Source organism: Neopsephotus bourkii, unplaced genomic scaffold, assembly GCF_033783945.1.
Source record: "Neopsephotus bourkii isolate Nb327-2 ecotype Australia unplaced genomic scaffold, CSIRO-AGI_Nbou_v1 NB_923, whole genome shotgun sequence".
Taxonomy (NCBI): Eukaryota; Metazoa; Chordata; class Aves; order Psittaciformes; family Psittacidae; genus Neopsephotus; species Neopsephotus bourkii.
Window position 1 is genome coordinate 1339113 of NW_026901417.1, and position 21287 is coordinate 1360399.

General features: G+C 42.0%; 1 protein-coding gene across 7 annotated transcripts in view; it reads right to left on the reverse strand.

Annotated features, from left to right (window-relative positions):
• FBLN2 (fibulin 2) overlaps nucleotides 1–21287 on the reverse strand; it is a 113209-nt gene that overhangs the window by 19168 nt on the left and 72754 nt on the right. For 6 of the 7 annotated variants that reach the window (XM_061357807.1, XM_061357805.1, XM_061357806.1 and 3 more), the window contains exons 3-9: nucleotides 18281–18392; nucleotides 13636–13765; nucleotides 9077–9263; nucleotides 7557–7763; nucleotides 4936–5052; nucleotides 4718–4747; nucleotides 4395–4496 (exon numbers count right to left, since the gene is read on the reverse strand). In XM_061357807.1, the coding sequence (XP_061213791.1) occupies nucleotides 4395–4496; nucleotides 4718–4747; nucleotides 4936–5052; nucleotides 7557–7763; nucleotides 9077–9263; nucleotides 13636–13765; nucleotides 18281–18392 (885 nt within the window). The remainder of the gene's footprint in view (nucleotides 1–4394; nucleotides 4497–4717; nucleotides 4748–4935; nucleotides 5053–7556; nucleotides 7764–9076; nucleotides 9264–13635; nucleotides 13766–18280; nucleotides 18393–21287) is intronic. The other variant, XM_061357811.1, reaches the window with a different exon arrangement.

Sequence of the window (21287 nt, forward strand, 5' to 3'; positions counted from 1 at the left end):
ATGTACTTTGACATTAAAAGTTAATTTTTATGCACTTTTTCTAACAATGTGAAATGCAGACTTCGGTTTTTCCTGCAGCTGTAGTTCCTCAGGATTCTTTTCTCTTCGAATGACTTCAGCTCAATTTGCTTTATGGAATACATCTGCTTAACGTAGACCCGCTGTTACTTTGCAACCACCCATCCCGTGCTCACGCACAGTCCCTGTGGGTCAGCAATAAAATGACCACTTGCTGGTCACTCTGGCAGAAGGGGAAATTTAGATGGGAATAGCAAAGAAAGCAGCAAAATAACCTCCTGTCAGTGTGCATGTAGGTGGTGGTAATGACTTTGCCTGAAAGTCACCAGGAAAAGCAATCCACATTAAAAACATCCAACCTGGCTCTTATCTCTGGAGAACATGGAGCTTTCAAGCCTAAAGACATTTTAATATCTGTTCAAAGTTACACAAAGCTGGTGTGCGCAAGCTGTTTAAACAGCTGGTGACTCTTCACTGTGCATGGTTGGCTTTCAGGAATTCTGGATATCTGCTCTTGAATGCACCTGGAATTATAATCTTCCACAGTCTGACTAAAGGAAATTCAAGAGATAAAAGGTTATCGGCTGTTTTGCTGCTGTGCAAAGACTGCTCCTCCTGTCCCTAAAAATATGCAAAGAGTAACAGCATTAAAACAACAATAATTTGCAAACAAATTACCAAGAAACTTTCCTCATGGAGTCTGAGATAGCTCAAGATGGAGCACAAAAGCAGTTAAGCTGGCAAAGGATACCTTAGATGAATATGGCTGCAATGAGACAGTTGAACAAAACAGACCACAGTATGCTCGTGGCTTTCCCCTTTGACTAGAAAAGTAGGAAAAATGTTAACTGCTACAGATGTCCTCCAGCACCACAGAGGGCAGAGCTGTGCACGAGTAGGGAGCACACAGGGCTGATCCAGCCAAAAAAAAAAAAACCACAACAAAAGAGAAACTTCAAGTTTTCTAGATTATTTACAAGGATATCTGTAAAAACCTGACCTGCAGTAGAGAAATACAGAGGTTTGATACTTAGTGAAGGAGAAGAGGATGTTTTATCTTTACAAATGAGAGCTGTATCCTTCATTTAATGAGCAATGCCTGAGGTTTATCTTTTATCAGTCACAATAAAACTCTGTATAATGTCATGGGGTAGAGGACAGGAGAGGAAGAAAGTGAACAAAAGGAAGCACTTGGCATCTTCTATAGCCCCTTCTGCCAAAGATGCTGACAAATATGCATTAATTTACTTTCAGAGCACTCATGGGAGATGTAGAAAAGGACAGCTCTCTCTCTATATATATCTGCATAGTCCAGGAAAAACATCAGGGGATTGAATAGCAAGATCTTCAGAAGCAGAATTCAAGGTGAGGCAGTTCCTTCAGCTGCTCACTTACCAGACCTTCTATTCAGAAGCGTGGTACGTGCAGCAGGCTCTGTGAAAGCCATGAAACCCATCATGCAGACTGTGGCCAACTACAAGTACCATTTTCCATCTCACAATCTGGTACTTTCTCTGTAAAGACATCCTTACTTCCAGTAGCGTTCTCTCAGCCATTTAATTTAAACTAAATAATGTCATTAGTTTTCCATGCTTAACAGTATCTCCGATTTCAAAAGAAATAATAAAACTAAATAAATAAAAAAACAATTGTGACAATTTAAGAAAAACCCAGAAGATGCTAAATTGCATTTCTGCTCTAAACTATGACAATGCACCAATTTTCCTGCTCATGCCCTTATGCCATATCAGAGTCATGGAATTGTTTGGGTTGAAGGGACCTTAATGTCCCATGGGCAGGGACACCTTCCACTAGAGCAGCTCCAACCTGGCCTTGAACACTGTCATGGATGGGGCAGCCACAGCTTCTCTGGGCACCCTGTGCCAGTGCCTCAGCACCCTGACAGGGAAAAACTGCTTCCTAGTATCTAATCTAAATCTCCCTTCTGTTAGTTTAAAACCATTCCGCATATGATGCTCATTAATAAGATGAGATCATAGAGCTTTAAAAGATAGGAACAAAACCAAAGCTGTGATTGTCAGAAAATCGATGTTATAAATGTAGAAGAAGGACAGGGGTGGAAGGAGGTGAATGTATTCACACATGACATTATAGTCACAGGCACTGCTGCTTTCATTACTGGCTGCAGGTCTCTGGGTGCTCCATTTTTCCAGCATTAGCACACAACACCGCTGCAGCTCAGGTGCCTCTTAAACCAGCCTCAACGAAAGAACCCCTGACAGAAACTATTTCATAAGTTCAGGCCTTGGCTTTTGGAAGGAAATTGAATCCTCATAAAAGCACTTGTAAAAATAGATTGGTTTCTTATACAAACTTAAATAGCAGGGATGATACAGCAGAATTATGATGCATCTTTGACATCACACAAAGAAATTGGTACCAGAATCACTAATAGACTAATCTGAATATTTTCCATCATTTTGGAATGGATCTTTTCCACTGCCCAGACTTATGCAGATTTCTTGAGCTGTATTTATGAAGTTTTGTTGTTTCATGATGTCTGGGGATTTGCCAGTATTGACGCTGTCCAGAGAGATCAGCTGCTGTTTCCTTAGTCCACTTTAATAGTCATCAATACTGCTGTGGTCATCATACCTATAGAGTTTTATGATTTTTGCACAAAGTTATACGTATCCTGAGAATGTATTGCTAGGGAAAAAGCCAAATAGCATACAACTCATGATGTTAAGTGGCTCAGCAAATGGTGCACATGTGTTTTTACTAACTCATATTGAAATGTCATAGGCAAGGATGGCCAGAGAGCCTTTGAGCACAAATGGTTTAAATGCACTGCAGAGCATGAAGAATTATGATGCTGTGGTGAACGGCTTACACCTATCATCTTACCAACACATTTTCTATGCCTGTTGAGTATAAAGCCCTCTGCACAGATCACTCTGTGGTTGACACAGTAGAATGATCCCAATGTGTTCACACATAATTGTCCTCTGGAACAAGCGTGAGCACCTGTGAGGCACTCATCCAAATCTACATCAACATGTTGCAGCCAAAAGGGAAAAACAGAATTCTATTAGAACAATTGCTGAAATGAAACAATACTTCTTTCACACTGGAGATGTCCAAATGAAGTGTGTTGGAACTACCGCATCAGCACTTGCTATAATACATGCAGTGCTACACTGAAAATAGGGCTGGAATAAACCCTCAGATATCATCCAGTCCTCACTTGCACCCCTACACTGTTGTCACCACAGAAAGAGGCATTCTTGGAAACAGGCAGTCACACAGAGGCCATGCACACTCTGCAGGAAACCTGCTCCAGTGCACCACCACCCTGACCATCAAATCCTTACTTGAATACAGATAAGAAATGTCTCTTGCTGCAATTTAAACTTACTATTTCCACTGATATTACCCAATTCTTTCACCTCCTGTAGGAAAACGATTGCCTGGAAATGCCCTTTTTGATGCTGACATCAATTAATCAGATTAGTTTCCACCACACTTGAGTAAGCAATGCACAATGACTATTTCAGCTGGTGATATTAAATTCCCATTTTGTTCACAGACTCTCCAGAATTTCATGAAAATGATTTGTGATTTGTTATTCAATCAGATCTGAAATTAAGAGGGATGTGGATCACATGTGAGCAATTCTGAGCATCAGAAGCTTCTTTCATTTCACTGCTGGCTGTTACTGCTCTCAAACTTCCAGATTTATAATTGAATTATGTCACATGGAATTGCTTTTTAACCTCCAGCACTTTCCTGAGCAAACATACCCTTCACCACTACCCAAACATGTCCGTTTAAGATTTATACAACATGAACAATCATGATGCAGCTTTGGAATTCACCATTCATCATTGTGCAGGCCTGAGCTTCAGTGTCAAGTGAAACACATGGAGCTGAACTAGCTCACAATGGCACATTCTTCACAGCACTGAAGCCTCATTGGATTCAGGTTTTCAAGAAATAAAACTGAACAAAACAGATGACAGGGCAGAGCTAAAGCTCTGAGGGGGTTCCTCAGGACAACAAACATGCCCAAGTCCTGCTAGCTGCTCCTGTTCTCAAGAAGAAAAGCTGCATGTCCACAGATGTGTAGACAGACACTGGGGAGGAACAGCAGTGAGAAGAGAAACCAAGAGGGCTGGAAAAAAGCACATGTCCAGGCTTGCCTTCACCTGAAGTCCCCAGGTAATAGGCACACTAGACAAATGTGCTTCAGGAGTCATCTGTAAAGCAGATCTGGTATTCCTTCTGCCACTGATCTCTGTACTGCCACTTACAAGTCACAATATTGAAAAGAAGGAACACTTAGGGAAACACCTGGGGGTATGAGGTAGAAAGGTGCTTTAACCATGTCTCTGTGGTGAACATGAACCAGTTACCTTCACAAGAAATCCCATCAGCCATGAGTGTATATCCAGACAAACAAGAGCACACAGCATTTCCTTCCACAACATTGCAGATGTGTTTGCAGGGACCATTATCTATACAAAGAAAATTGTAAAATACGTTAGCCATCACAACACAGATCAGCTGAAGTTACAAACTTCCAGGTCACCCAAATATAACCCCAGTTTAGGCGATGGGGAATGCAGTTGGTAAACAATCTGTCCAGGCAGCCCTAATCACTCAACCCTCCTACTACTACACCTGTGCCACTCCTACCTGTATTGCTCACACTACGCTGCACAGCTGTACTGCTTACCTTGAACTACACAGCAGGTGTGTAACAACCCTGAAATAAGAGAATAGCCTCAAATTACTTCCACAGCTTTCCCCTGACAATTACTCAGCCTTATGCCAGAAGTAACAAATTAAGGACGTGCACTGAAAGCAGATTGGTGAAGGGATGTGTGGAATTCTATTCTAGCTCTCTAAACATTTCTCACTCATCTGTACCTTCAGTTTATACCTCCAACATACCTTTACACTTATCTTGCTCTTCTTCTAAAGACATGATGCGAAGAGGCTGAGAAGGAGAGGCTACCGGAGGGATGGTGGCTTCTGCTTCCAGCCTTGTCACCTGTCCTCTGTCAGGATCTGTAAGGCAAAGAAAGCAGAGATAGATCAGGGACAGCATTACCTCCACCATCACCCCATGGCAAGGCTCCCATTCATCCCACATTGTGGTTTGCAGGAGGAAACATTCTGGTGACCTGAAGAACTGCCTTTGCATGGAGGTGAACAGTCAGTTTTGGAAGCTGCCATTTAGTATGAGCAACTGTCCGACAGCCCAAACATGTACAGTGCTTCATACTAAATGGAGATGCTCACAAACACCATGGATACAGATCAGGGAGTCTGCCTGAAAACAACTTCTGGAGAGTAAAATGAATAAAACAAAGTGTTACTTCTGTTTCCTCAGACATTGCTCTATTGTAAACACAGTGGCTGTCTTTCAGTCAGTGTATGACCAAAAAAATGCTAATCCAAGCCAAGTCTTTAAAGTTCTTCTGTACATCCCATTTCAACACGGATGAAAAGGATCCACCTTCCCAAGCACAGGATACCCCGGAATGACTTTGACACAGCCAAGTGGAAAACATGACAGCTGCTGTCTGTCACGAGGATGAAAAACAAACAGTAATGTTAAAGGTATCAGAATAGTTGAAAAGAAAAAAGCTCTAGTACATTAATAGGAGTAATTCAGTTTATCTATCTCACCAAATCAGAAGCCTAAATCATAGAATCAGAGAATGGTTTGGCTTGGAAAATACCTTAAGATTGTCTAGTTCCAAACCCCTCTGCTAAGGCTAAATTATCTCTGAAGAGAGATATTCCTCTTCTCATTCATTTGAGTACAAGTCTCACCCAGAGCAAAGTGTGAGCCACTGAACAATAACAACATTAAATGACTGAGTGCAAGGCAGGTTTGGGGTACAGAAAATGACACTTAATTAGAAAAATATAAACATTACATCAGAGACAACCAATGGGCTATAACACGGAGGCAAACAAGAGGTTATGCTTGTGGCATAACCTGAATTCCCCAGAGAGCAGAGAACAAGAAGTAGCTTCTGAAGTTTCATCAATGTCTGCTTTCTCCTTGCCTCACAGAGCCACTGCAAGCACACCCCTCCTTCCAAGCCTCAGGAAAAAGTGTGACACGTTTTAAAAAGCAAAAGTTAAATGCAAAAACATTCACAGTCTGTCAAAGATCAGGAAATGTAATGGGAAAGGTTCAAATACAAAAGCATTCTATCTAATCACAGGTGTAAAAATTACCACCAGTATGAGATTCACAACTACTTGGTGTGGGTGCACAGAGCACGACAGAGCTGTGCACATACACAGAGAAAAATGGGAAATGGAAGGCCACTGTGCCATGTTGCCAGGCAGAGCACAGCTCATGCAGGTGTAACAAGTGAGGTGCCCTGCCTGCCACCTCCCTTGTGCAACCTTTGATTTGACCCAGGACTGCAAGACAGCAGCAACTCTTCCTAACCTCACTCTTCCTATGTGTCTCAGATGTGTCACTTGCAGTTTCTACCCTTGTTGCAATCTTCTTCCTCAAGGGATGTCTGACCCCCCCCTCAATTCTTGGCACAGCCATGAGAACTGCAGTCCTGCACATCTGCACTGACTTCCCAGATACAAGGTGTATTAACCCAAATCTGCACTCAAGTTAGTAGTGGGAGAAGCAAAGCAAAGCAAAGCTAAATCATACACATATGCTCCAGGTGAAGGATGAAGCCAAATTTTGCAGTGCTAAAATAAGAACCATTTATTTTGCCTCTTTTGGATCAGGTTCCTTCCCCAGATTTTAATATAAGCAACAGAGCAGAGCATTGCTGCAGAAACCCTGTCGAACACATTATTGATGTAAGCACTGTAGCATGACGTTGAGAATGACATCACGAATGCTGTTTGGCTTGGGCAGAAAGTATCTGAAGTCTACGGAACTTTGTTATTGGATGGCAGCACTTACTGTGCTTGTTAAATAACTGAAAGCACTTGTAACTAATATAAGGTTTCAACTTTAAGGGTTATCTGATTTCAGATCTTGCCATTGGAGATCTCCAGACGTCAAAATAATTACAGTACAAGAGACTTTCTTTTCAAGCCTTCCACCACATAGATATATTAAGATTTTGTATCACTGTGTTGTGGTTTAAACCCAGCCACTACTGCTGAACCCAGGACACACTGAAAGATGTTAATGATTTTAGATAAAAAACAAAACTCAGGAAGCAATGATGTCTGTCTGAACTGGGGAAAGTTCATCTAAAGGGAAGCTAACTGTGAAACACAAAATGACTGAGAAGAAAACCTTTGCAAATCCTCTTTTGAATAGTGAAAACAGTCTTGATTTGAACATATTAAATACTACCCTGCCCCCATGCCACCAATACACAAAACCAAGGCATAATTAAGTTTCCTAAATTGTTGGTTTCCTCTATATTATTAACCTGTCCAATTTCTACAGCAAATGTCCATGCACCAGCACCCATCAAATACCTCACAGAAACAAAGCAAGCTTGATAGATCAATGCAGTTGGCACAAAGACACCATCATTCATGGTGTTTCCTGCCCATTTTCTCACCTGGAGAGCAGCTGGTCCCATCCTCTTGCAAAGTGAATTCTGGAAAACATGAGCACTTGTAGGACCCCACTGTGTTTATACACAAATGCTGACAGAGCTCCCCACCATAGATAAGACATTCATCCAGGTCATCTCCAGGCAGGTTATTTGACAGCTCAGCTTCATTATTGATGGACAAAGCTTCATTGTGATCTTCTGTCTCTGAAACTACAACAGAACAACACTTGCTGGTTCTCTAGCAGGGCTGTTAGCATTAGGACTGTATAGTACAGAGTGTTTCACCATATGAACTCCAGATATCAAATCCACCCGGAACAATCCAAGAGCAAATGAACCCACCCTGAAGACAAGACCATTGTGCTGCTGATCCACCGCCACCTCCTTCCTGGAGGAACAGGCATTTTACAGGGGCCACTGAGAGGTCACAAGCACACCTTTCATGTGGACTGCTAACACCATTGCTACAGTTATTTGAACCAATGCATCATGCTGAAGCCCTGTCTGAAATTGGCCCCACTGAAGAACAACACTGAATTTTAAATTTCAGGAGAAAAACTTGTCCAGGTGGTTTGGAAACTCTTTTGAACACAAAATACTACTTTACTGGTTACCTCTGTAGCTAGCATCACAAACCTTCGGGAACCCTCTTGACAGTGACATGGCTATCCTTCCTACTGCTTTTAAACCCTGCCAGAAGCACGATACTTTTTCTTTCTCGACAAGGTTTGCCAAAACTTTCTACCATACTACAATTAGTTTTTCAGCAAGTTTTTCAGTCAGTTTTCCTTAAACACATACGTGCAAACTTCCTTGCTCAGTGAGGCCTCAGCTAGGTCAAAATAAACCCTTACATTTGTTGGTGAGGAAGAATACACACTTAGTTCACAAGAAGAGAATGGGCAAAAATGGAACTCCAGCATATGCAGGAGGTCACCATGCAACTCATGTGGGACTGGTGGCTACAGAGCGATATTGAAGGAGTATGATCTTGGACTGAGGGAAGAAGCAAAGCTGTCCAAGCTCCACACTCCTCATGCTCCCTTTGTCACACCTCTTTGGCTGCAGATATGTGACTCAGATCTTCAGCATCACCATGTTTGCATGTTGAAAGAGTGCAAACTAACTTGCAGTCCTCTGGGGCTTCTCCAGAGTGTGCTATGAGAAAGCTGCTGTGATGTTCAGCAGCACAATAGGAAATCTATTCCCAGGATATTTCACTGGTATCAGAATCCATGGGACTACTTTGTCTGGAAAAAAAATCTTTATTTGCTTAATGAAGAATCTTTCAGGACTGCTTCTGCTAAAAGACAATGACCAGCTTCAACTTTGCTTCTTACCAATGTCTCATCGCAGGTCTCTGTACTATGTGACTCAGGGGGAAAACCCAAACCCCCACACTACTAAAGAAGGTACATTTTAACAATCAGAAGCACCTACTTTCTTATTATTGTTATTTAAAACTGTTTTAAGAACAAGGAACTCTTTCCTGCAAGGTCTTCAAACCATGACTGGACACTTACCCTTCTCAGGTGTCACTGTCGGCAGAGGTTCAGGTTGCCTTTTTATTTCTGGATGGATGAAGTGGTCTCCCCCTTCACAGCAGGACAGCATCACATGGCTGCAGGGATAGCCCAGATTGATGCTGGACTCGCAGGATTTCCCCTCACTCCTCAGTCGCAGGCCCAGATTACAACAGTCACAGCATTGCTGCAAGAGATCAGTAAAAAGGATTTAACACAATCCACTCAGGGGTGAGCCCACACAAAGCCCTGCAAAGATCTGCACTGTCTTCAACAGTGGAGCATCTGGAGAAGCCCCTTGGTTTAGACAGTTGCAGACATCAAAGCTTTGCTGGTGCTTGGTTTTGCCACCCTACACTAACTGCCAGGCTGCAAACCAAGTCTCAGTGTGACAATGATTTCAGCAACTCAGCATGCAAGGCATTAATGGTGCCACAGACCATCTCTTTCTAGCTCTTGCACACAGCCATTGCTCTGCAAATAGCATATTCTAAACAAAGTAACACAGATGTACACATCTTTGTATTAGAGCTCAAAAAATGTTTAGTTGTTTGAAGCAATGTGAAATGACTTGTAAATATCTTGCATGGATATCAGGATCAGCACCAGCATCTGAGCTCTGGCAGTAAAGACTTTTCCCTGCGCACCACTACCCTGCAAACCTACTTGTACCTTTAATCACCTGAGTGTCCAGGGGACACCCCACCCTCCTGCTAAGACAGTGGCTAATGAAAGGCCAGGGTGTATTTTGTGAGCTATCTGCCTTCCTTTTCTTTCCTGAGTGCATCTAAGCAGCAGCTTCACTGACAACTGATGCAATGGGGCACCCCTGGAATGTCATCTCTCCTCCAGTTTCCTCTGCTACAGGGGGCAGACAAAAGCTGTGTTATGCTTTACTCAGTCACATCCAGATCTATTGCTGTCAGGCCACAGAAATATATCAGGTTCCTATCAGATTCAAAAAGTCCATAATATGCGTGCGTAGTGGATACCTAATCAAGAAAGGAAGCTGAGGAGCTGCAAGTCTCTGCTAGAAACATACAGGAGTTATACGTGAATTTAAGATGCCTGTCTGGATTTAAATGCAAGTGTCCTAACATCTCTAATATATACATATGTTTAGGTGTTTTCACTGACAGAACAGTTATAAAATGCCGAGTCTCTTTCCCACTGCAATTCCTTTCATGTCGGGACATTCAGCCCAGCAGGGTTCATTTGCAGGTTGCAGCTACACTGTAACAGCCTCTCTGAACTAAGAGAAGTGATTTCAGGGTCTATTCCCATACTCAGTCTATAAAAAGGCATCAGACACACAAAATGAAGGTCGTAATTCAAACTGCCCCGGTGGCCTGCGTCAACAGAAAGCCCAAGGATGGAACTGAAGAAAACTAAACTAAGCCCTACTTCCCAGGAAAGCCCTACTTCCCTGACCTGAGGAGAGCAAATAAGAGCAGCAGTGTTGTGAGGGCTGGACGCAGTATGGAAATGGAAAGGAATCAAGTTTCATGATTAGCAATCCTCCTAAATGTGTATTCACAGAAACCAAGAGCCTGTCTCTGCCAGGAAGGCTGGGATCACTGTCCTCTAACAGGACTCTTCCCCCAAGTCACCTTTTTCCAGTTTCAAACACTGTTGCTTTTAGTTTTTGAGCATTTCACACACAGTTTGTATCCCTCGCATGTCCAGCGCAGTACCTACGGCTACAGCTCATGTTCTATGTTCCCCTTTCTAATCTGAACATCCCCCCCAAAAAAAAAATCATAAATATTAGATGTTGTTCACATTTGCAAAAATGTACAGCCATAAAGAGTTGCCTTTACGTGCCCAGATACATATTTGTGAAAAATTGACAGTGCAGGTCCTGAAGATGCTGCATTATTTTTGATGCTAACTGGACTAAATCATCTCTTCCAATGATGTTATTTCAATGTTATTTTTTAATACATCTTGTGGTCATGCTAGAAAAGATAAACATCCTGTTTTCATCCCCCCAAACCCAGAATACCCAAATTTAAAATTTTATGAACTGAAAATTCTACTTTCTGTACATATTTTTAGTATGGCTACAATTTTCTTCAGCTTCAATATGCAAAATAGAAGTAACTAAGAAAGCACACATGTTTTTACTGAAGTACTGTAAAATATTTGAATATTTGCCTTGCAGAACATGTATTTTTCAGTCATAGTTTTGATTCACAGTTTCTCCTATGTGCAGGCATCACAGGGAGTATTAAATCACTCACACACTTTTCACAGGGTTCACATACTTTCCAGGTAAATAGAAGTGTTCCATTTTCCAGTGGAAAAACTTGTTCATCAAAAAGTTCCTTTTAAAATGTAAAAACTTGAACGTCTTGATCTTCTCTGAGCTCCCTTTTGAACTACACCAGAGTCCACAACTGATTTTATAACAAATATGATTATTTTTACATTGCAATCAAGAAACACACCTTGAGAATCACTCTTAGATTCACAACATTCCACATTTCTTTCAAAAATATCTTTGAAAGGAATCATTTACCATGGTGGCATCTCCATCCACTAGGAAAAAGTCCCTAAGTATGTGCTTTTTGTATTAGACTAACAACTGAAGGCCGCCTAAAATTCAGTTGTATTGAACACAAGTTGAATACCTACAGCTAAAGACCTGGCACTCCTGCATTCATCTAGAAGTAAAAGAAAGGACCCCACACCTAAAATGCCTGAAGAAGACCTACACATGTTCATTATCTGAAGTAAAACCCCTGGCTTTTTGCAGGACAGTCCAAACATCTTGCAAAGACTTTGGGGCAAAAAATCTTTTCACATTCCAGGCAAATACCTTTGATCTATGGTTCTCAGACACAGCAGTCACCAACAGCAAAGGGGGAACACTGCTATACATGGTCAGCGTTTTTTGGGAGGTCACCTCTGAAGGAAAGTTTCATAGAATTGCAGACTGGTTTGTGTTGGAAGGGACCTTAAAGCCCACCCAATTCCAACCCCCCTGCCATGGGCAGGGACACCTTCCACTAGAGCAGCTTGCTCCAAGCCCCATCCAACCCAGTCTTCCTAAAGTCTCTTCTAAATCTATCCTCTTTTCAGCTTAAAGCCATCCCCCCTTGTCCTGTCCCTATGGGCCCTTGTCCCAAGCCCCTCTCCAGCTTTCCTGCAGCCCCTTTAGGCACTGGAGCTGCTCTAAGGTCTCCCCTTCAGGAGCCTTCTCTTCTCCAGGCTGACCCAGCCCAGCTCTCTCAGCCTGGCTCCAGAGCAGAGCTGCTCCAGCCCTCGCAGCATCTCCATGGCCTCCTCTGGCCTCGCTCCAACAGCTCCACATCCCTCTGGTGCTGTTGCCCCAGAGCTGGATCAGCACTGCAGGGGGCAAAGCTGTTCCTTGATAATTTTACCATTTCAGATAGTTTCTCTTGAAGGAAAACATGACATCGGAACTGGCATAAGGAGCTATTCCACAAGAGTATTTTGTAACTTGTTTCAGTTCAGACAGGAGTTATGATGTTTTCTCTCTCCACTTTTTTCTGAGCAATGGCATGTGTGCTAAGACTTACTTTACAGCTCGTGCTCTGTCTGGCATGTAAGAGACCTATGGTGAAAACCTCAGGATAATAATCCTGCCAGACTTCAGAAATATTAATGTTTTCTCTCAAATGTACAAATTCTCTTTCTATGGCAAACTCCAAACCCAAGTAAATAATGGCTGTGAAAGACAGATCAACACAGCTGATTAAACTTGAAACTCCGCAGCAGTCGCGGATGTATTTTGCTTTTCCAGTGAACAATTATCCACAAGAATCACCAGCGTATGAGAACAGACAGAACTAATGAGTTCCCTGCTGAGACAACGGAAGCTGCACTTTAGCTTTGCTATAGCTATGTAAATTGTTATCAGAGTGAAATGACTTCTGATATGCACCCTTCTGGTAAAAAGAAGTGAGCAGGCAAGATACTGAATCTTCAAACTGGTTTAAATTGGTTTGGCTCCACTGGTTCTCATAAAGCAAATCTCATTTGTATAAGCTGAGGCTGTGGCTCATGATTTGTGATTTGAACTGTTCTTTAATGGTCTCTCTTTATTTATGAACAAAAGCTTTCATCATCATCTCAAATGCTTCTTCATCTAAGCTGCAATCTTGTTTAACTGAGAAATGAGGCTGCAGCTCAACCCTGCAGCCAAGTAAACTCCTCACTAATGGGTTTCAGATCAGATTGTTGATTCAGTTTTGCCCTATCCTTTTCTAAAGCCTTCTGCATCACAGATAGAAAAACTAAAATGGTCTTTTCAGCTGTTTCCAAAGTGAGGAAGCAAAAGTAATACAGCAAGTTACACCTTAAAAACAGAGCTGGAAATAATTCAAAGCAACATTCCTGTGAAGCTTTCGAAGAGGCTGCATCACCAGGCAATTGAAACCTCAGTGCAAACAGTGTCATTTCCCTGCCACATTCCTGCAACTTTACAACCTTCTGTGCTCCATGACAATGTATGAAGAAATTACTGCTAAATGCAGGACATGAGGATACCTCGTATTAACAGCAAAGCCTGTAGAAGCATCAGTGCAACTCACCTTGTATGCTGATCCTCCACAGGGATCTCCTTCCTCTGGCCCACACACATCTCCTTCCTTCGCAGCGATCATGCCGGCCAGGCAGCTGTTCTCCTTCACGGTGGAGACGCAACACTGCTTCTGAGCAATTCTGCAAAGGAATATGAGCTCAGGCATTCACTCATATTGAGAAGACATCAGGAGGGGATGCAAAACCCCCGGGACCTATTGGATTCACAACATATTCCAGAGATGTGGTCTCTCTTTGACATATGTCTCAATACTAGTGTAGATGGTACCACTGACCTTTGCAGGATGTATTTTGTTCATATTACTAGTAAAAAAAAAAAAATCATTACTAAATCTCAAGAAGCATTGAGTTTAGGTCTCTCAAAATCTGGTCACTGATATCCTTTACAGCTCTCCTGTGTTTGTGCAAGAGTCCCTCTGCCCTAGGTTTTAGTTCTCTGAAGTCTTCAGAAGGTTTCAGAAGCAGCAAACAGACAGAAGCTTTCTTCCCTGGACAGTGGCAAAGGGAAATGCACCTCTACACGCTTCTTCACCAGCCAGAGGGCTGAAGCTCTGGACAAGATTTAAGGAAAGTATCACGTCACAGAACCCCTATAAACTCTCCTTTATAGCTCCACAGATTGTAACCCACAGTTTAAGCTTCTGGTTATCAAATAGAAGGTTATGGATGACTTGATCGCTGTACATGAAGTACTTTGGGTAGGTACATTTCCTACACATAGCTCTTCAAATCAAACATTTTAACAAGATTCACTGAAGGCTGAAATGAAATATATTAAAAATCTCAATGGCAATTTCCTAAATGAAATTCAATAGATGTTCGTTGAACATCTTACCTACTATTTTAAAGTCTATAGTGTATTTCCCCACTCCAGCCCCTTCAAAAAGGTACATGCTTCTTTTATTCTTATACAAAAGGGCAGCAAAATCAGTCCCTTTGGCCGTGGGGTACCCACGGCTCTGTCTCTCAATCCATACAGTGCAGCACCAGGAGAAACATCTGGTCCTGGGAGAGCGAAGGGTCCCTGTGATGGGAAGGGTGAGGACTAAGAGCTTCAGGCCACAAGAATTCTCCTGAGGGGGTTATGCTGAGTATGTGACCTGTGGATTGGGCATATGTCACACAGATAATGTGTTAAAGCTCAGATTAACTTCTGTATTATGTTCTGAGTAAGGGTAAACTTCTGTTCTGGACAGATCTGGTGGCACGAAGGAATTAAGAAAAACTTTTCTTTCTCCAAGAATAACCTTGGTGTCTAACTACCATTTGCTGATGCACTGTCACAGGGCATGCTGCCTTGTAGGGCATGCTGGTAATGGTGAATGGGAAGCTGGTGCATTTTAACAGCCAGCACCTAATAGCAAAGCATTCTCCTGCAACAGAAATATTTGCAAGCAAACAACTTTTGTCAGTCAGATACCATTATTACTGAAATAAAATACAGTTGTCCCAGGAAACAAAAGATTTCCTTTTCTGAGAAGAATATATTTCCAATTCACAGCTTTCATCCTAATGCTTCAACTGAAATTAAAAAGGAAAGAGATGTCTCTTATTCCAGTAGAAACCAGGCCACTTTCACAAGTCACAGCCACTTGGCCACTTTCCCAATGCCAATGGCCTGTGGTGTCAGCTTTACATTAACATGTTTGTGCTGATAGCGTAAGTGTGACCAGGAAGCTGTGATTTGAGTTTGATTACAGGAATTGGAACACCACCTCCATGCGCTCTGTTTTCAAGGAAGCTGGTTTTCTACTCCAGTATTAATTACCAACTGGAGAAATACCATTTTTGGAGCAATGAATGGTTACTACCCAAATACATTTTAGTACCAGTAATATAACCACTACTGCTTAGCTAAGACATCCCAACTTTCATTGAAAAATGAAAAAAAAAAAAACTAACCCCAAACCAAACTAGCTGAAAGGTTTCATCATTTGTTGAAATGATAAAATGCTACTAAAAACATTTTATATGTGCATGGTGTTTACTGTATTGAAACACTGAAACACTCCATAGATTCGTGTTCTTCTGAAGCGTGACATTTATCCATGAGAAATTTCTTTCCAGTGTGAAATACATCCTGGGAACAGCACTGGCTAAAAGCACTAGTGTATCACTGACCAATTGTTATGTTAGTATTTCTTCACCTATCAGCACAGCTCAGCTTCAACTGCTCTTTCCCCGGAAATTAATTGGGAACAATATTAATCACATTCTCTTGTTTCTTCTTCACAAACCTCCTCTTTGCAGACCCGATAAATGAGATGTTGGTTCAAAAATAACATTCAGAACATTTCTGCTTTAGGGGAAGAGTTAATGAGTTCAGATCAGTGAAATGATGTCAGCATCTTAAACTGATGTGAGTCTCTAATTGGGGCACAGTGTCAGCAGAAAGCAGGATTCATATTTGTACAGCTGATGCAAATGCCACCCAGATAAACACTGATCTGCTATGAAAAAACACACATCAGTTAGGAGATAAAAATTGCTGTACTGGGTCAGAGGAGATTCCATCTACCCCAACATCCTATTTCTGATACAGCCAGTGGCACAAGTCTGCAAATATTTTTATATCTGGCTATCAACTGACTATTTAAGGATTTCCTTAACTTGCTTTAAGTTCATCCACAAGTTACCACTCATGACCTCTTTTAGGTAGCCCCAGGTCCCATCCTTCAGTTAGGGTTGTTGGTTGCTACACAGAGATAGACCAATTTGATACATGAATGTCCAGAGACATCAAGGTACATAGAATCCCAGCCTGGTTTGGGTTGGAAGGGACCTTAAGGCTCCTCCAGCTCCAGCCACTGCCACGGGCAGGGACCCCTTCCACTAGAGCAGCTTGCTCCAAGCCCCTGTGTCCAACCTGGCCTTGAACACTGCCAGGGACGGGACAGCCACAGCTTCTCTGGGCGCCCTGTGCCAGCGCCTCAGCACCCTCACAGGGAAGAGCTTCTGCCTAAGAGCTCAGCTCAGTCTCCCCTCTAGCAGGTTCAGGCCATTCCCCTTGGCCTGTCCCTACAGGCCCTTGTCCCAAGCCCCTCTCCAGGTTTCCTATAGCCCCTTTAGCACTGGAGCTGCTCTAAGGTCTCCCCTTAATGAGCCCTCTCTCACATTCATAGTAGCTTTAAGTTTTCACCACTCTAAAAACCCCAAACTACATTTGGAAGCAACAGACCACTCAGTTTGCAACTTCTCTAGAAACAATCTCCAGCCTTGGCACTGGGGAGGCTTCACCCATTTGCTTCAGCTGAAGCAAATCAATCCCTTGTGCAGTGATGATCACTTGTGAACCCCAAGTATTTATAGGATAGAGGAACCAATTTTTTACAATCAATACCTATCTTCTACTTTCTAAAATCTTTAGGTACTGAGTCAGGCTAGTGGCAGACCCTTTGGGAGCTTGAATTACTTGCAGGCACTGTGCCACACAAAGTGGTGCACTTGAGGTTTGGATATGTGCATGGTGACCAGGTCTGCCACTCTTCAGTGTTGGAGCAGCAAGGTTCTGCCTATGCTTTCCTTTCTGAGCCCATGGATTTGAATACATCTCCGCATCAAATGTTTGCTTTACACAGAATATTTACAGGTGGTTTTACATCTTTAAAACAGGGATGCAACTGAAAGTTTGAAAGTAAAACAACTGAACTCCTGATAGCTTTTAAATCCCAATAGATTCCCAGGCACTGAAACATTTCGGATGTGCTTTTTTTCATCTAACCCTGGCCTCAGATGTGCATGTGCAGCTCATTACTGTAATGGATTTGCACCTACTTAGGGCAAGGCTGGAATTTTTTAATCTGTCTTTACTTCACAGGTGGTTGGTATGTGTCAGTTATCTGGGGCAGAGTGGTGGTGGGGGGGGGGGGAAGTGTGTGGAGATTTTCATCTCCCAGTAACTCCAGAAAGGTGCAATGATACTAACTTTGATAAAACCATTTACGCCAGACTCTTTTTGATGTTGGAAATGTTGGGATCACTCTTACAGAAGTCCATCTGGCTCATGTTATGCGGTGTGAGTCTCAGATAACTTTGCCTTCATCCCTCCCTAAGGCCCTTTTCAGACTGGGGGGAGGAGAGAGAGATAAAATGAATTACAGCCAGTGTAATATGCTGTCCATGTTACCCTGCACCCTACTCTTCTTTCCTTGCTGTGCAGTTGGAATCTGGCACCCTAACTCAGCCCAGATGCTAGCAGTACCAGCAGTATTGCCAAAGCCTATGGTCCCCACTCCAGCTGAACACAGACATCATACTGGACAATAAACACATCATTTAATGATACAGATTACCATTGCATTTAGCATTGCCAAACGGCAGACAAACTCTGCCCTGATATTTTTCTGCAACTCCACAGATGCACATAAAACTGGGAAGCACAAAACTGTGCTCTGCTCACGTGAGAGACAGAAAGAAACCCTAGGAGTTTTTTGTTTAAACTAGATTTTGGGAAATGGGAGAAGGAAATCCTTCTTTCTAATTTGCCAAGACATATTGCAAGTCTACCGATAATTCACACAGTGAATTAAGCAGCTCCCAGTCTCCTGGACATCCCATGAACTGTACAATCATTTGATTTCTCCTGAAGAGCTGCTCTCTGCTTTAACCTAAAACACTCACGTTTGCCTCACGTACCTGCAAATGTCACCATCCATTCCACTGACAGGGATTTCTGTGCACTCCCCGTTGTCTATAGCCCACTGCTGGCCAGCTCCACAGCAGCTCTCAATCAATTCCTTTGTGGAACCTGCATAGAACAAACACCCAAAATTACTTAAATTGAATGGATTGGGTTTAGCTCTGTTTTCTTAATCGAGAAGATCTTTAAAATAACAGTAGTTCAGCTTTTTCTTCTTTTTTCTTCTTTCTTTTCTGATTTCACTTGGTTATATGCAAAAAGAGGCAACTGATACCTGTAGTATCTTAACATGATAGATCACCTTGTAATATCTTTCAGGAAGGAACAAGCAGCAAATTAGAGTTTTAAACACAATAAAAGACACAACTGGTTTGAAGACAACTCAACCTTTGACATCTCTGAACAAAATAAGCCCTGTAATCATGCTTGGCCACCTAACTCAAGTTGGTTTAGTAAGTCATTATGCTATTGTAACAGTGTCTTCACCACAAGACCAGGTTGGTCCTGAACACTGACAGGAACAGGGCAGCCACAGCCTCTCTGGGCACCCTGTGCCTGCACCTCAGCAATGGAAGGCACACATGTGCCTCACATGTCAATACATGTAATAAAGATGGTCTTTAAGACCACAGGGCTCTGCTTTCTCCACAGAGTCAATGGCCCAGTGCTGCACCTGCTCTCTCCACTGGCTCATCAGAATTGAGTTCACCAGTTTCTTTTAAAGCAATTTATATGGATGTAAATTCACAAGATGTGTGAATTTCATTCATACTTCCAGGCCAGTTTCTGGGATGGTTTGGTGTTGCCATAAAGAGGAAATAAGACAAAACCACCCCAAGCTGAGTTGTAGGAGATGTGTGAGTGCAATGGACCTTGGATGTCTCCACACCTGGGCACTCTCTGACCAACACCCAGCAACCTCACACTGCACAACAATGTGTTTTCAAGAACCCTCAGCTAGTTTCAGGGCTTCAGTATGTGCAATGCTTCCATTTTATGCAGCATTATTAACCATGTTAAAAATATACTTGAGTCTCAAAAGCTGTGTTATGTGTAAGAGGTGCTGTATGACATGAGAGGGATGATAAATGCAGTTAAACTAGGCAGGAAATACACTTGGTGCCAGGTAATTACAAGACATTGCTATAAAGTAGTGTTTCAACACCATTTTAATTCAGTGCTGTGGTGGAAATGCCATTCATTTTACCAAGTGTTGAAACACATTTGTTGCTACATTACTGCTAGGTTTAAAACACAAGAATACATCAGAAATTACTAATCTACAGTAATCTACATGATTTATAATTCCAATCAAAATGAATTACTCAGTCCTCAGTAAAGACTCAATAGCAGATTGCTAGGCTCGAGTGCCATTCTATTGAGCAGTCACATTTACCAAATATATCACCTTCTGTTATGAACTTATGAATAATTAACTCTAGAATGCGGTTATAATAAAATGAACTATTGCATTTTATCTCAATCAGGAATTAGAAAAACTGAATAATTCATAATAGGACTCAGTCGTTAGCATGGATTTATGATACTTTGATTTTACATTAGAACTAGATACATGTACAAGACTGAAGATCGCATAGGCCTATGCGGGATGCAGACTTTAAGTTATAACAGACTTTGAAATACTTAAACATTCAAATAGAGCCTTGTTTATTTGGGGCTTTTATGAATTTAGCAGATTTAGAAGTAGATTTGCATCTGCTCATGGAAAACAAAGTCATTTTAGTTGAGAACACCATAATCCTGACTATTTGTTATACTGTGTGCATCTCTGATACTTCATAGAGCCATTTAACAGGACCTGTTAATAGATAATTTGCTACTTACATATTTCTTCACAAGGAAAAGAAATAACTTATTTCAGGCTGTACTATAAAACACCATCATATCTCCTCACTTGTTTTCCATTTAGTCACTTATTTCCTACAATTATCACTCTACGTCACTCCGCACATATGAACCAAAGCATATTTTGACCTAATCTCAAGTTTGCGTATTGTCTTTTAGAGGCATTTAGAGTTTAATTGAAATAGTTCGAGAAACATTTACCCTCCAGAGAATTTTAACTCCTCCTTGACTGTGCCTTGAAATGCCACCTTGTCTCTGTGCTGGGTCCAAACCTGACTCATGGTGCGACAGCCTCCCAGTGACCCAGGGACACATCAAGGTTTTCCATACGATATCTCTGCAGCTTTGACATGCTAATTCCCAGGAATTTCACCTTTCAGCTACAACAATCGAAATACCTGCTATGGAAGGTAGGGGCTTGTGTATTTTAAAAAGCTCAGCTGAAGCTCAACCTTTACACCGAGGAAAGCAGACACTTAAAGGCTACTGAATTGCTTATACAGGGAGTTACAACAGCAAAGGAGACAAAAAGGATTTTCAAAAACCCTCCCTTCTTTTTAACCCCCTGCCCCATGTTCACAAACCATGTTTTGAGAGTGATAAAGCACTGGCCAGCTCTATGATGGTCAAGAAGGGATAGGCTATTTCAGTTGCTTAGCAGAGGTTTCCTGACACTAAAGTTCCACTGATTTCAGCTTCACCTGAATTTCCACAAACAGGCGATGATCGTACCTCCATAACTGAGCTGAGCTCTTGTTCTTATGATGAAGCAAGCTATTCAGCTTCTATACCTGAAGAAAATCATTTATCTCCCTCAAAACTGCAGTACTTACTCTTGGGAGGGACGGAGAACACTAAAAACCAACAAACACCACAGGATCTTGCAAGGAAATGAGTTTGTGCACTGAGATTAATCTTGATGTGGAGGCTTCTAGAAATGAGGCACTCCATTAAGATGAATCTTCATTCTGAAGGTCTCATTGCTCATCCACAGAGGAAGCTGACAACCGTGACTCTCAAGCCATAACATCATTTTTGAACAAAACCACTGCATAAACTGTCCGAGCCCTAGGATGCCATAAATTATCCACCCCCAAGCCCAGTAAGAGCAGCCTCACAACCCAGCATCACCTGCAA